Below are 17,131 nucleotides of genomic sequence, written 5' to 3'. Positions count from 1 at the left end.
AACAATCTGCTGGAGGAACACAGTTGGTCGGGCAGCGTCTGTAATGATTATAGATCTGTAACAGATGTTGCCTGATCTGCTTCCTTTTAAAGAATTCTCTTCTCTCTTTCTTAAAACCTCGCCTGTCAGGTGAAACCTTCAATCACCAGTCCCAATTTATGGTTTGGTATCAACTTCTATCCAATAACACCACTGTGAAATCCTTTGGAGTGTTTTACTACATTAAATGTGCTATATAAATACAAGTTGTCATTCAGTTGTGCCCTACACAACAGTACAGCTTCAAATCCAACCGCTTCTAGCTAGGAGATGAGTTTGATCAGGATTAGATGACATTACTGATGACGGTACAAAGATCTGATCAAGCCTTTTTATTTTTTTACAGTTGATTAGAAAGGATCCAAGTACGGAATTACTTGGCAAGTTAAACAGCTTTTCTGTAATTAGCTAGGAAGGACAATAAGTTGAGTAATAACCTAATACCTTTAATCTTTGAACAGGACAAATGGGGTTGTTACAAAATAATTAAATGCTGTCCCTTTTGAAGCATACAAGAGCAAAAAGTAACAGACCATCTTAGTTGTGGAATGGAGAGAGATGGAAGTCATACTAACTGTGTGAGGCAGGTTGTGTGGACTAGGCTTTCATTCTCTTGAGCATAGATGTTAAGGATATTCCAATTAAAGTGCTTCGTGATTTGATGGGTAGAAAGCAGGAAACTTTCTTCTGATAGAGAATGAGATCATAGAAAATATTGGGGTAGGCTATATGTCTTCTCGACCGTGTTCAACTGATCATTATTATCCTTCCTGATTTTTCTGCCTTGTTTACTCTCCTGCTCTATCCATTTATTTCTTGATCACTGGTTTCCAAACACCTTTGGATTGCAATCTTCAATATACTCAATGACTGAGCATCTGCAGCCCTCTGTTGTGGAGCATTCCAAAGACATATAACCCTCTAATTAAAGAATCTTCTGTTCATTTCAGCTGTAAGTAGGCCACTGCTTATCCAGATGTCATGCTCCCGGTTTAATCTTCTTCAGCCTGAGGAAACACGCTGTCAATCATTTATTTGCCATCCCGCTCCCACTCTGATTTGTTTGTTATGTGATACATGAGACCCAGCACAATCTTAAGGAACAAGACCTCATTCTTCCCTCGGGGCACTTTGCAATCTTTGGACTATGTACAGAATTCTCCAACCTTAGATAATTTTCTCTTTCCAAACACTTGTATAAGACAGGAAAAAGTACTATCCCAATAGGCCAGAACCACATCAGCAATGTTACACAATCATAGCAGCTTTGTCTGACCCTATCTGCCATAAGAGGAACTTCCCTTGTTCTTTCCACCCCCCTCCCCCCCCCCACCCCCTTATTGCTGCTGCCTAGAACATAGAACAGCACAGAAACAAGCCCTTCAGCCTATGATATCTATTCAGACCTGTGCTGCCTGGACTAACTAGTCTCTCTCTTCCTTGGGTCTGTTGAAGGGATCCTGAAACATTAACTGTTTCTCTTTCAGCAGATACTGCCTGAACTGCTGAGTTTTTCCAGCATTTTCTGTCTTGCTATCATGTCAGCTCACTTTTTCTTATCCTACTGGCAGGTCCCACAACCTCGTCGTAATCAACACATTACACAGACGTGCTGGTAACTACTCCCATTAAGCCATTTCAACTCGCCCTATTATAGACATTCCTGTTGTACAACACATCCCTCCCCCATCTTCTCTCCTAACTTGTATTTCTCTCTTTCCTAGTTCTGATGAAGGGTCGCAGATTGGAAATATTGACTGTTTTTCTCTCTTCACAGATGCTGCCTGACTTGTTGAGTTCTCCAACCTTTACTGTCTTTTTTTTCATATTTCTAGTATCTGCAGTTTTTTTTACTTAGTTTATCAATGAGACCACCCCCCATTGAGGAGCATTTGATGGCTCTGGGCATGTACTTGGATGGAGTTCAGAGGGATGAGGGGGGATCTCATTGAAACCTACCAGATACTGAAAGGCCTGGATAGAGTGGACATGGAGGGGATGTTTCCATTAGCAGGAGAGTCTCGGATCCGAGGGCACAGCCTCAGATTAAAGGGATGTCCTTTAGAACTGAGATGAGGAGGGATTTCTTCAGCCAAAGGGCGGTGAATCTGTGGAATTTGTTGCCACAGAGGGCTGTGGAGGCCAAGTCATTGGGTGTATTTAAGGCGGAGATTGATAGGTTCTTGATTGGTGAGGGGGTTAAGCCTTATGGGGAGAAGGTAGGAGAATGAGGTTGAAAATAAATTTTTATCAGCCATGATTGATGTTAGAGCAGACCCGACGGGCCAGATGGTCTAATACTGCTCCTGTATCTTCTGGTTTAGTCTTTTAAACCTAACTGAGTTTAGGCACATTTTCCACGATCTCTCCACAGGAATCAAATTGTTGATTCCACATTGCACTGTTTTGAAGTTGAGACTGTTCGTCCTTGTATACACAGTGTCATAGGGTACCTTCCTTATCCTTGTACTCCATTCCTCTTGCAATCAAGTCCACATTACCACTTGCCTTCCTAATGGCTCCATGTACCAACAAGTTAACGTCTTTTTTCCTGAATCAGCACACTAAGACCCTTCATTTACCAACATGTATCAAGAGTCATACAGCCTGGAAACAGGCCCTTCAGCCCAACTCATCCATGCCGACTGTGTTGCCCAGCAAGCTAGTCCCATCTACCCACGTTTGGCCCATAGCTCTCCAAACCTCTCCTATCCATGTACTTATCTAGGTGGCTTTTAAACATTGCAAATATGCCCGCCTCAATCACTATTTCTGGCAGCTCATTCCAAATACGCACCACCCTTTGCGTGAAGAAGCTGCCCCTGATGCCCCTTTTAAATCTCTTTCCTCTGATCTTAAATCTATGCCCTCTTGTTTTTAGCATCCCCTCGCCAAGGGAAAAGATTCTGTGCTTTCACCCTCTTGCCCCTCATGATCTTTACACACCTCTATCAGGTCACCCCTCAATCTCCTATGTTCTAGGAAATAAAGTCCTAGTCTACACAACCTCTCCTTGTAACTCAGGCCCCCAAATCCAGGCAACATCCTGGTAAATTTTTTGTACCCTCTTTCTAGTTTAATAATATCTTTTCATATAATGGTGACCAGAACTGTATACAATACTACAATTGACTAGACTTTTTAATATACTTTTCCTTCTCCACCCCTCCTCCCACCCCCCCCCCCCCCCCCCCCCACCGACATTATCTCCCATCTTCACATCTTGACCTGTCGATAGTAGAAGACAGACTCTGGATCCCTCTTACAGCTCACTTTTAGTGATAACTTTGCATTATCAGCAAGTTCAGTTTTCTATTTCCTCTGTGGTCTGGTTTCCGTGCTGAGCTGCCGACTGCTGGCATGGATTAGAACCATAGAACACTACAGCACAGAAAACAGGCCATTTGGACCTTTAGTCTGTGCCGAAACTTTATTCTGCTAGTCCCATTGACCTGCACCCAGTCCCTAACCCTCCAGACCTGTTCCATCCATGTATCTGTCCAATTTATTCTTAAAACTTAAGAGTGAGCCTGCATTTACCACGTCAGATGGCAGCTTATTCCACACTCCCACCACTCTCTGGTTGAAGAAGTTCCCCCTAAACCTTTCCCCTTTCGCCCTAAAGCCATGTCCTCTCGTACTTATCTCTCCTAATCTAGGCAGAAAGAGCCTACTCACATTAACTCTGTCTATACCCCTCATAATTTTGTAAACTTCTATCAAATCTCCCCTCATTCTTCTACACTCCACAGAATAAAGTCCTAACCTGTTCACTCTTTCCCTGTAACTCAACTCCTGAAGACCCGGAAACATTCTAGTAAATCTTCTCTGAACTCTTTCAATCTTACTGATATCCTTCCTATAGTTAGGTGACCAGAACTGCACACAATACTCCAAATCTGGCCTCACCAATGTCTTGTGCAACCTCATTTGTTCTGTGAACTTTGACAGCGGGGATTGTCTGCAAGGAAGTGGGAACAGAAAATGCAGGCCAGGCAGTATCTGGGGAGAGAGGCACTGAAACTCTTCAGTCAGATGTCTTTTCATTGGAACTGGAAGAAGTTGAAGATGTGGGGATGGAAGGGTGTGAAGGGAAGAGAACGATGAAAGGAAAGGTCTGTAATTGTGGGAGATAAGGAAGACACAATGACATCTTAAGGCATCTATAAATGACTAATACATACATTACCAGCATTGTACACATCACATTTTTGGCACAGAATGTTCTGCACAAGTTGTTGTGGGAATTATTTTCTGATCATCCTTTCATTTTTTTTCTAGTTGCCATAAGCTCCAGGAGTCCTTGTTAAGCTCAGCAAGTGGATACAGCAATTACAGAGGAATTCTCAACTGGTGTGTGGTCATGCTGGTGAGTCCCAGTAGAAACACAAGAGGCTGCAGATGCTGGAATGTGGAGCAACAAAGAATCTGCTGGAGGAACTCAGCAGGTCGGGCAGCATGTGTCAAGGGGTGGGAGGAACTGTCGACGTTTTGGTTCAAAACCCTGCATCAGGTCTGAGAGTGGAGAGGGGAAATCGATGGTATAACAAGGAGAGGGGGAGTGGTGAGAGCGAGGCCAGAGGTGATTGGTGGACAGAACGGGGTGTGTGGAAGGTGGACAGGTGGGGCTGAGGGGGTGTAATAGTTGACAAACAGAGGTGGAGGGGTGTGGGGGGGGGGAAGGAAGAGGGGGTATGGTTCTTCTAGTCTTGGTCTCACCACTCCCCCTCCCTTTATACTAGCTATTCCCTCTCTCCACCCTGTCCTGATGCAGGGTTTAACCCAAAACATTGACAATTCCTTCCCTCCACAAAAGCTGCTTGACCTGCTGAGTTTCTCCAGCAGACTGTGTGTTGAGTCCCAATGGAGCTGCTTATAAATGTATATTCTAGTTCATCCAGTTGTGCAGGAGAGGAAAACACCCTCAGCAGAAGAAGGGTTTTCAAAAGAAATCTTCAAAGCAGTGCACCACTTCAAAAATTGAAGTTAGTTGATGTTGAAAGCAGTTTTTTGTCAACATTATTATTGCCTTAATTTCTCTGCGCAATAGACCTGTGCACAGTCTGCAGCAGGCCAAAGGTGGTTCAGTCAATCTGATGTTGTAAACGTGGAGGTTAAAGTGCGATTGCTCCCCTAGTTCACACTCAAAGTTTGTGCAGAAGATCGTAACAAAAAATTGTACATATTACCGAGGCTGCATCTGGTCAAAAGCAATTTTTTTTTTGTTGGTTTCTGCCAAAGTTTCTGTGGAGTAAAATATTGTACCACACCCTCTGATAGAACAAGCTGCTGTGACTAAAAGCAAGCTCCCAAAAGGGTGGATATCAAGAGCTGCAATGAAAGATGTTATCTGGATGATGATGCCTGTGGATATCTCTCACTGCTGGATGACCATATAGGGGGAATTGGAGAGATTTCCTATCAAAGTTCTGCCAATCTAATGTGAATGTAATGTTTGTTGACATTACCTGGCACTCAGCCACTGATAAGACCAAGTCCCAGTTTATTGTTGTAGGCAGTGATCCACAAGGTACCAATGCCATGAGAGTTAGCTATTTGCAGCAGCAGCACTGTACATTACAAGATGAGGACAGATGCAATTAACGTAAACTTAAATTAGCATAAATTATACATAATTTATGTCTTATGATAGGTTGAGTGAGCTGGGGCTTTTCTCTTTGGAGAGAAGGAGGATGAGAGGTGACCTGATAGAGGTGTACAAGGTGATAAGAGGCATAGATCGAGTGGACAGTCAGAGACTTTTTCCCAGGGGGACAATGGCTAACACAAGGGGACATAATTTTAAGGTGATTGGAGGAACGTATAAGGGAGATGTCAGGGGTAAGTTTTTTTACACAGGGAGTGGTGGGTGCGTGGAACACACTGCCAGCAGAGGTTGTGGGGGCAGGTACGTCAGGGACATTTAAGAGACTCTTAGATAGACACATGAATGATAGGGAAAAAAAAGGGGGCTACGTGGGAGGGAAGGGTTAGATTGATCTTGGAGCAGGATAAGATGTCGGCACAACATTGTGGGCTGAAGGGCCTGTACTGTGCTGTAGTGTTCTATGTTCTAACTTGCACGTGTGCCAAACAAACAACAAAATGAACAACGGCACAAATACATGTTTTCTTTACAGTGTGGGTTACTTTATTGGGAGGTTCCAGAGAAGGTCCAAGGTACAGAATACTGCCAAGAATAGAGAAGGTGAGGAACTTGCATTTAAAAAGCCTGTAATTGCCTAGTTCAGGATGGTGTGATTGTTTTGCCTGCATTCACTGGTATGCAAGCAAACGCAGCCTCTACAGGACAGTCCCAAAAAGCAGCAAATAGAAGTAAACTGTTGGTTCAAGAATGATAGTTCGGCAGAAGAACATCACTGTTACGTCTCTGAACATTCAATCTAAATTTCTTTCAGATAGCTTTTACAAGTAAGTCCTCATTCCCAATGAAGAGTTTCACACTGAGCGGGTTGCTCAACCCCTTGACCCTGCTCTACCGTTAATAAAGTCACCCACTGTGTCCACCCCCATCTGGTTCTGGTTCTATCTGTCCTTCACCTCTCCCCTAATGGTTCCCATTATCACCCTCCTTGCTTATTGGATTCTAACACCTGGTCGCCTTTGTGTTCCTGGTTATCACCCTTCCAGCTGTCTCCACCTTCACCCTCACCTCCTCACACCTGACGCCATCTGCCTTTTGTTTAATCTGTATGTATTATCCAACTGCCTCTGTCTCCCAACTCCACCCATCCCCTACCTAGTTTGACCCTATCCATCATCTTTCACTCCTCCTCAGTCCACCACTGTCTCATCACTCCCCCGTATCTCTTTATACCAGCTATCTTCCCTCTCCACTCTCAATCCTGATGCAGGGTTTCAACCTGAAATGTCGACAATTCCTTTCCCCCCCAACAGATGCTGCCTGACTGGCTGAGTTCCTCATGCAGATTGTTTGTTGCTCCAGATTCCAGTATCTGTAGTCTCATCTCTCCAGTAGTAAAGACATGACTGATCTGATTGCAACCTCAACTCTGATCATCCCTAACCCCTTGATTATCAAGAACCCATCTATTTCTGCCTCACAAATATTCAAAGGCTCTGCTTCCACTGCCCATTGAGGAAAAACAGCTTCTGGGGAAAAATTGTCGCCTCATCATTGTCATAAATGGGCAACTCTTTATTTCTCCCACAAGAGAAATCATCCTCTCCACGTCTACCTTATCAAGATTCATTGGGATCGGAGAAGGTCTCTAATTGTACATATCGAAAAAAATGAGTTTTTGGTAAACTGTATTTAGTTGACAATTGTTCAAAGGAAGAGAGATTTCCTCCAACAAACAGGTCCTGAAAACAAGTACACACATTTCCTATGTGAGTCCTGATAAGAACTTACTAGATGTAATTTCTAATTTGAAGCCTTTCTATGATGGCTTAATATCTAATATTTATAGCAGGTTACTAGGAATGAGTAAGGCTCCTATGGATAAAATTAAAAAGGCTTGGGAACAAGACTTGCAGATTTCAATTTCTGAGGAACCTTGGAATGAAATTTTAAAACCGGTCAATACTACTTCATTATGGGCCCATCACTCTCTCCTTCAATTTAAAGTGGTCCATAGAGCTCACTTGTCCAAAGACAAGCTATCTCGTTTTTATTCGGATGTATCTCCTTATTGTGATAAATGCAATAACAAAGATTCATTGAGAACTTGTACTTCTTAACCTCTCACTCTTCAGAACTACAGCATATACAAGCCTGGCCTGTCCAACCTTTCCTTAGAAGACAGTCCGCCCATTCTAGGTGCAGTCAATCTCTGAACTGCTTCCAGTACATTACAATCCTTCCTTAAAAAAGGAGCCTAGTGCTGTGCCCAGTACTCCAGATGTGGTCTCATCAATGTCCTATATAACTGCATCATAACCTTCCTACTTTTGTGTTCAATCGCCCTAGCAGTAAGCAATAACATTCTGTTAGCTTTCGTGATTACTATTGTACCTGTGTACTAGTCTTTTGTGAATCATGCACTCGGACACCCAAACACCTCTGCATCTCGGACCTCTCCAGTTTCTCACCATTTAGATAATGTACTGTTTTTTCCTTTGCCAAAATGGGCAGTTTCACTTTTTCCCACCATTTGCCAGATCTTCGCTCACACTCTTAACCTTTCTTTGTCTCCCTCTGGGCTCATAAGTTACTTTTATACCTTTTTGTCATCAGCAAATTTAGCATCATACCTTCTGTAGTCATTATATAAGTAAAAAATTCGAACTCCACCACCGATACCTGCAGCACATCACTTCTTGTATCTTGCCAACCAGAAAAAAGCCAACTTCAGACTCCTCTGCTTCTTATTAGCCATTCTGTTTTTTATCGTACCAATACATTACATGCTGCACCATTAGTTTTAACCTTGTGGCACCTTATCAAATGCCTTCTGGAAATCTAAGTACAGAACATCCATCGATTCTCCTTTATCCACAGAACATGCTACTTCTTGAAAAAATTCCATTAAATCAGTCAAACAGTATTTTCGTTTCACAAGGCTACATTGACTATGCCTGATTATCTTGGATTTTTCTAGGTGCCATGCAATATCATCATTAATAATGGCTTACAACAACATTCTTGCTATAATAGACGTTTTGCTAATTGGCCTGTAGTTTCCTACTTTCTGTCTCCCTTTTTGAATGAAGGAGTTAATCTTTGCTATTTCCTAATCTAAACAAACCTTCCCTAGGTCCAGTAAAATTTCTTAAATTACAAGAACACAAGAAAATAGGAGCAGGAGTAGACCTCTCGGCCCTTCAAGACTGCCCCGCCATTTAATATGATCATGGCTGATCTGTACTGGTCTCAACTCCTCTTCTGTGCCAGTTCCCATCACCCTCAATACCTCAACCTTACAAATATTTATCTGTCTCCACCTTGAGATAGTTGGGGGTGAGGCAGAGAATTTCCAGAGTATTGGTATTGGTTTATTATTGTCACTTATACTGAGGTACAGTGGAAAAACTTGTCTTGCATACCGATCGTACAGATCAATTCATTACACAGTGCAGTTACATTGGGTTAGTATAGAGTGCATTGAGGTAAATTTAAAAGTGTAGAATGATCGTAGTAAGCGTAATGAGTAGATCTGTAGAGAGCAACTTGCAACGAGTCGCCACGCTCTGGCGCCATCTTGCTTGACCACCACCCTCACCACTCTCTGACAGATGACATTTCCATGCAGCCCACTTTTAAATGACCGCCCCCTTATCTTGTAGCTGTGTCCCCTTGTTCTTGACTCCCAACATCTACTCTGTCAAACCCCCTCAGGATCTTGTATATTTGAATAACACCACGCCTCATTCTTCTAAATTCCACAGAATACAGACCCAAACTGTCCAGTCTGATAGGATAACACACTCATCCCAGGAATTAGCCTGAGAAATCTCCTTCGGACCGCCTCCAATGCTACTATATCCTTTTTCAGATAAGGGGACCATAACTGTGTGCAGTATTACAGCTGTGGTCTCACCAACACCCTGTACGACTGGAACAGAACCTCCCTATACTTAAGCTACAAACTTTTTGCAATAACGGCCAAAATGTTGCTTGAGTTCTTAACTATTTGTTAGACCTGGCTGCTGACTTTTTGTGGTTCATGCACTAGAACGCTTAGATCTCTCTGAACTTCACTCATTTGCAATCACTCTCCATTTATATAATAATCCATCTTTTGATTCCTCTTACTGAAGTGCATGACCTCACACTTCTCCCTGTTAAACTCCATTTGCCAAGTTTTCACCCAATCACTCAATTTGTGCGGAGGAACAAAGGGATCTGGGAGTTCAGATACGTAATTCCCGGAAAGTAGAGTCACAGGTAGACAGGGTTGTAAAAAAGGCTTTTGGCATCCTGGCATTTATAAATCAAAGTATTGAGTATAGGAGTTGGAATGTTTTGGTGAGGTTGTATAAGTCATTGGTGAGACCAAATTTAGAATATTGCGTGCAGTTCTGGTCGCCGAACTACAGGAAGGATGTCAGTAAGATTGAAAGAGTGCAGAGGAGATTTACTAGAATGTTGCTGGGTCTTCAGGAGTTGAGTTACAGGGAAAGATTGAGCATGTTAGGACTTTATTCCTTGGAGTGGAGAAGAATGAGGGGAGATATGATAGAGGTTTACAAAATGATGAGGGACATAGACAGAGTTAATGCGAGTAGGCTCTTTCCACCTAGATTAGGAGAGATAAGTACGAGAGGACATGGCTTTAGGGTGAAAGGGGAAAGGTTTAGGGGGAACATTAGAGGGAACCTTCACTCAAAGAGTGGTGGGAGTGTGGAATGGGCTGCCGTCTGATGTGGTAAATGTGGGCTCGCTCTTAACTTTTAAGAGTAAATTGGATAGATACATGGATGAGAGAGGTCTGGAGGGGTATGGGCTGGGGGCAGGTCAATGGGACTAGCAGAATAATGTTTCAGCACAGACTAGAAGGGCCAAATGGCCTGTTTTCTGTGCTGTAGTTTTCTATGGTTCTATCCGATCATGTGGCAGAATCACAACGTCCTCATTCACAACATCCTCTCCCATCTATTTTCATATCATTGGTAAACTTGGAAACTTTACATTTTGTTCCCTCCTCCTGGTCATTAATATAAACAGTAAACAATTGAGGGGCAAGGATTGATCCCCTAGTTACTTCTCTCCAGCCTGAAATCAAGGCATCAACTCTCTCACTAATCACATCTTTTAAGAACCTGGAATAAAGTATGTAGGAGATATCCGCTCACAGCTCCAGCAGTTTGCTAAGTACCACTTTCCTGGTGATTGTAGTTTTGCTGCATTCCTCGCTCTGAGTTCCTGATGTACAACTGGGATGTTACTTGTATCGTTTATAGTGTAGACTGATGTAGAATACCTGCCAAGTTCATCTGCGATCTTTTTGCTTTTCATTATTAATTCCCAGACTTGCTTTCTATATGGCCACTTCTTACTTTGACTCTTTTTTTATATAGAAGAAATCTATAGAAAATCTGTAGTTTACAAGGATCTTACTGGGACTGGAGGGCTTGAGTTACAAGAAGAGGCTGGATAGGCTGGGACCTTTTTCCCTGGAACTTAGGAGGCTTGAGGGGTGACCTTATAGATGTATGGGCTTAAATAAGGTGGATGGCCACAGTCTTTTTCCCAAGATAGGGGGGGGGGGTCTAAAACTAGAGGGCATAGACTTAAGGTGAGAGGGGAAAGATTTAAAAGGGACCTGAGGGGCAAGGTTTTCCACACAGAGGGTGGTGGGTATATGGAATGAGCTGTCAGAGGAACTGGTAGAGGCGGGTACAATTACAATGTTTAAAAGACATTTAGGCAGATACATGGATGGGGGAGGTTTTGAGGGATATGGGCCAAACTCGGGCAGATGGGACTAGTTCAGATAGATTCAGGATGGATGAGTTGATTCGAAGGGGCCCATTTCTGTGTTATACAAGTCCATGACTCTGTGTATTTCTACTCTTTGTCAATCAGTTCATTAAGTTCTTACTCATTCCTACCAGAATAATGCGGTTAGTTCCACTCGCCCATTCTTTTACTTCAGGTTCCTATCCCATTGTGTATTCACCACCCTTATTGCAGATAAGAAAAGATTTTTTTTTTGTTAGTCACATGTGCATCGAAACACACAGTGAAATGCATCTTTTGCGTGGAGTGTTCTGGGGGCAGCCCACAAGTGTCGCCGCACTTATGGTGCCAACATAGCACGCCCACAACTTCCTAACCCCGTACGTCTTTGGAATGTGGGAGGAAACCGGAGTACCTGGAGGAAACCCACGCAGTCATGGAGAGAACGTACAAACTCCTTACAGGCAGCAGCTGGAATTGAACCCGGGTCGCTGGCACTGTAATAGCGTTATGCTAACCGCTACACAGTTTGAGATCAAACTGTTCTCTGTTTAACAAACAAAAACTTTTCCCTCGTATCTCCTTTGTGTCCCTTGCCTGTATTTTTAAATCTGTATCCCCTGAACCAACCACTAGTGGGAACATCTTGCCTCAGGCCACCTTTATCTAAACTTGTGCACCTCTTGCCTACTTAAACAGCTTATTTTCCCATTTCCAATATTTCTTGGAATGTAAGAACATAAGATATAAAAGGAGAAGCCATTCAGTTCCTTGTCCCTTCTTTACCATTTAATAAGATCATGGAACATCCTTTGCCTCCATGCACTAACCCCATACCCCTTGATTTGCTTAATATCCAAAAATATGTTGGCATTTGTCTTGAGTGTATTCAGTGACAGCCTCCACAATATTCTTGGGTAGAGAATTCCAGTGGCTCATTTCCCTCTGTGTGAAGAACTTCTTGCTCATCTCAGTTCTGACTGGTTGACCAGTTATTTTGAGACCATGACCTATGGTTCTGAATATCCCAGCCAAAAGAAACATTCCTACAAATACCCTGTCAAGCCATGTCACAATTTTGTATGTTTCAATGGGATCACCTCTCAGTTTTCCAACTCATTCTTGCTGAGTTCGAGAATTGAGGAGTTACACTTGGAGTATTGTGTTCAGTTTTGATCACCCAGTTATAGAAAGGATGTGATTAAGTGGAAAGAGTGCAGAGGAGATTTACAAGGATGTTGCCAGGACCCGAGGGACTGAGTCATAGGGAGAGGTTGGACAGACTAGGCCTTTACTTGGACCGTAGGAAACCGAAGGGTGATCTCATCGAGGTATATAAAATCATGAGAGGCATAGATAGGGGAGCGGTCTTTTTTCCAGGGTTGAGGAATCAAAGGCTAGAGGACATAGGTTTGAGGTTAGAGGTAAAAGGTTTAATAAGAACCTTTATAGTTTCATAGGCTGCCCAATAGTGACAGGGTTATTGGGGAGCAGATAGGGAAGCAGATCCTAGAAAGGTGTGAGAATAACAGTGTTGTTGTGATGGGGGAATTAATTTCCCAAACATTGACTGGCATCTCCAGACAGTGAGGGGTTTAGATGGGGTGGAGTTTAATGGGTGTGTTCAGGAAGAGTTCTTGACACAGTATGTAGATAGACCTACAAGAGAGACCTACAAGAGGAGAGGCTGTGCTTGATTTGATATTGGGAAATGAACCTGGTCAATGTCAGATCTCTCAGTGGATGAACATTTTGGTGATAGTGATCATAATTCTATCTCCTTTACGTTAGCACTGGAGAGAGATAGGAACAGATAGACTAGAAAAGCGTTTACTTGGAGTAAAGGGAATGATGAGGCTCTCAGGCAGGAAATTGGAAGATAAGATCGGGAGCAGATGTTCTCTGGGAAAAGTATGGAAGATATGTGGCAAATATTCAGGGGGTATTTGTGTGGAGTTCTGCATAGACATGTTCCGATGAGACGGGAGTCACGAGAGGATACAGGAACCGTGGTGTACTATAATAAATCTAGTCAAAAGGAAAAGAAAAGCACACAAAAGGTACAGAGAGCTAGGTAATGTTAGAGATCTGGAGGAGTACAAGGCTAAAAGGAAGGAACTTAAGAAAGAGATTAGGAGAGCCAGAAGGGGACATGAGAAGGCCTTGGTGGGCAGGATTAAGGAAAACCCCAAGGCGTTCTACAAGTATGTGAAGAGTAAGAGGATGAGATGCGAAAGGATAGGGCCTATCAAGTGCAGCAGTGGGAAAGTGTGTATGGATCCGGAAGAAATAGCGAAGGTACTTAATGAATACTTTACGTCAGTATTAACTACGGAAGAAGATCTAGGGGATTGTAGTGGGGACTTGCAGTGACCTGAAAAGCTTGAGCATGTAGATATTAGAAAAGAGGTGGTGCTGAAACTTTTGGAAAGCATCAAGTTAGATAAGTCGCCGGGACCCGATGAGATGTACCCCAGGTTGCTGTGGGAGGCGAGGGAGGAGATTGCGGAGCCTCTGACGATGATCTTTGCGTTGTCGATGGAGACGGGAGAGGTTCCAGAGATTGGAGGGTTGTGGATGTTGTTCAGTTATTCAAGAAGGGGAGTAGGAATAGCCCAGGGAATTATAGACCGGTGAGTCTTACCTCAGTGGTTGGTAAGCTGATGGAGCAGATCCTGAGAGGCAGGATTTATGAACATTTGGAGAGGTATATGATTAGGAATAGTCAGCATGGGTTTTGTCAAGGGCAGGTCCTGCCTAATGAGCCTGATTGAATTTTTTGAGGATGTGACTAAGCACATCGATGAAGGGAGAGCAGTAAATGTAATGTATATGGATTTCAGCAAGGCGTTTGATAAGGTACCCCATGCGAGGCTTATGGAGAAGGTGAGGAGACATGGGATCCAAGGGGACATTGCAGTGTGGATCCAGAACTGGCTGGCCCACAGAAGGCAAAGAGTGGTTGTTGAAGGGTCGGATTCTGAGTGGAGGTCAGTGATCAGTGGTGTACCTCAGGGATCTGTACTGGGACCCTTACTATTTGTGATTTTTATAAACGACCTGGATGAGGAAGTGGAGGGGTGGGTTAGTAAGTTTGTGGATGACACGAAGGTTGGGGGTGTTGTGGATAGTTTGGAGGGCTGTCAGAGGTTACAGAGGGACACAGAAAGGATGAAAAGTTGGGCTGAGAAGTGGCAGATGCAGTTCAACCCAGATAAGTGTGAAGTGGTTCATTTTGGTAGGTCAAATATGTTGGCGGAATATAGTATTAATGGTAGGACTCTTGGCAGTGTGAAGGATCAGAGGGATCTTGGGGTCGGAGTCCATAGGACGCTCAAAGAGGCTGCGCAGGTTGACGAGTTGTGGTTAATGAGACATATGGTGTATTGTCCTTCATCAAGCGGGGAATTGAATTTAGGAGCTGAGAGGTATTGTTGCAGCTACATAAGTCCCTGGTCAGACGCCACTTGGAGTAGTGTGCTCAGTTCTGGTCGCCTAACTACAGAAAGGATGTGGAAGCCATAGAGAGGGTACAGGAGAGATTTACAAGGATGCTGCCTGGAATACGGAGCTTGCCTTATGAAAGCAGTCTGAGGGAACTCGGCTTTTTCTCCTTGGCGAGACGGAGGATGAAGGGTGACCTGATAGAGGTGTATAAGATGATGAGAGGTATTGATAGGGTAGATAGTCAGAGGCTTTTCCCCAGGGCTGAATTGGTGGCCACAAGAGGACATAGGTTTAAGGTGCTGGGGAGTAGATATAGAGGAGTTGTCAGGGGTAAGTTTTTTTTACTCAGAGTGGTGAGTGCGTGGAATGGGCTGCCGGAAACGGTGGTGGAGGCAGATACGATAGGGTCTTTCAAGAGACTGTTAGATAGGTACATGGAGCTGAATGAAATAGAGGGCTATGGGTAAGCCTAGTAATATCTAGGGTAGGGACATGTTCGGCACAGTTTTGTGGGCCGAAGGGCCTGAATTGTGTTGTAGTTTTTCTATGTTCTAAGAACCTGAGGGGCAACTTTTTTACACAGTGGGTGGTAGATATATGGAACCAGCTGCCAGAGTGAGTGAGGCAGGTACATTAGATACGCTTAAGAAGTATGTGGACAGATATATGAATAACAGGAGTTTTAGAGGGATATGGGCCAAGTGCTGGGAAATGGGATTAGTTTGAATATTCATCTTGGTCGGCATGGACAAGTATGGGCCGAAGGCCCTTTTTCTATGCTGTACAGCTCTGTGACTGTAATTCAGGATCAATCTCCTAGAAATCTGAAGGGTTGGGAACCGCAACTGATGACAATCTTAGATGAATGTAGAGCTCATCGAAGCATCAAGTTGAAATTTCCTTCATGACCGGGCAGCATCCCAGAATGCTGCTTGCACAAGGAGTAATTTTGGTTGAAGGAAGCAGTGGAGTTTCTAAATTTCTGCATAGTTCATAGATGTATTCCCTCTTCTACAGTGCTAAGCCATCCATGCAGGATGGGTATGTATTTATAAAGCTGCACGTGCGGCTTGTAATGTGATACAGTGAGGAGCCAAGCATTACTGATTCCTGTAATAACTGTTTCATCAACTAATTGCGTGAAATGGAGCACATAAGCCAAATGTACAATGGAGTTAATTCTGCACAGGGATTTTTGTTCTACAAGCAAACATTTCCTTTGGTTTTTGTAAGCTTGTATTCTCGTTTGACAATGTAAGTACTAAAGGTCAACTAGATAAAATTACCAGGAAAATAAAACTAGTTTATACTCTGCCTGTTTACCAGAATAGAAGTTATACTGGTTGATGGTACCAAGGTTTGTCTAGGCAGATGCTTTCAGAAATGTAGTTTCTGTTCCTGACCATTTTTGGATCGCTTTCATTTGTAAATATAATTTGAGAATAATAGTTCAGGCAATTAGAAATAGAAAATGCAAAGGAAATTTTCTGCTTCTTCCTTCTGACCAGGCTGGAAATCTACTTGACTGACAACCTTCTTGCACCTGGTAACATATGCTTAACATATGAGGAGCATATGATGTCTCTCGACTCGTACTCGACGGAGTTCAGAAGGATGAGGGTGGACCTCATTAAAACCTACTGGACACTGAAAGGTCTGGATAGAGAGGATGTGGAGAGGAAGTTTCCATTAATAGGAGAATCTGGGATCTGAGGGCACAGCCTCAGAATAAAGGGACGACCCTTTAGAACTGAGATGAGGAGGAATTTCTTCAGCCACAGGGTGGTGAATCTGTGGAACTTGTTGCCATAGAGGGCTGTGGAGGCTGTAGAAGACAATGGGAAAGGAACTCTGGTGAACAAAGGGTTACTAGTTATTTAACTGCTGTAATAGGCAAAAGCCATCTGCTTTCTATAGAATGTGGAGTGATTAATAAGAAATTACTGAGCTATGAGGCCTCAAGGAAACAGGGTTGTGACCAACTGTGAAAGATGTGTTAACCTGTCTGGCTGCACACAGCAGCCTCGGCTTGACCAATGGCAGCGTGAACTGGCCAAGCATACCCAAATATGGGTATCCCTGTGCAGTAGGTGGACACCCGCCAGAGAACAATGTATTTAAGCTAAATTAGCACCCTATATTCCTTGAATCAGGCCACGTGCAGGGAAGAGCAGCACTGACTGTTTGCTCCTCCATGTACCCCCACTCCCGCTAGTGTTAAAATAATAAAGCATTAATTGTACGCTCCTTGGTTCTGCT

At 43.4% G+C, this 17,131-nt stretch overlaps 1 protein-coding gene across 1 annotated transcript in view; it reads left to right on the top strand.

Moving 5' to 3' along the window:
* The window catches only part of dgat1a (diacylglycerol O-acyltransferase 1a), a 111,015-nt gene that overhangs the window by 11,511 nt on the left and 82,373 nt on the right, over positions 1-17,131 (top strand). Inside the window, exon 2 of the mRNA XM_052016118.1 lies at positions 4,321-4,408. Within this exon, the coding sequence (XP_051872078.1) occupies positions 4,321-4,408 (88 nt within the window). The remainder of the gene's footprint in view (positions 1-4,320; positions 4,409-17,131) is intronic.

The sequence above is a fragment of the Pristis pectinata genome, chromosome 5, assembly GCF_009764475.1.
Source record: "Pristis pectinata isolate sPriPec2 chromosome 5, sPriPec2.1.pri, whole genome shotgun sequence".
Classification (NCBI taxonomy): domain Eukaryota; kingdom Metazoa; phylum Chordata; class Chondrichthyes; order Rhinopristiformes; family Pristidae; genus Pristis; species Pristis pectinata.
The sequence above is the reverse complement of the archived record's forward strand: the minus strand, read 5'-3'. Positions and strand labels throughout refer to the sequence as shown.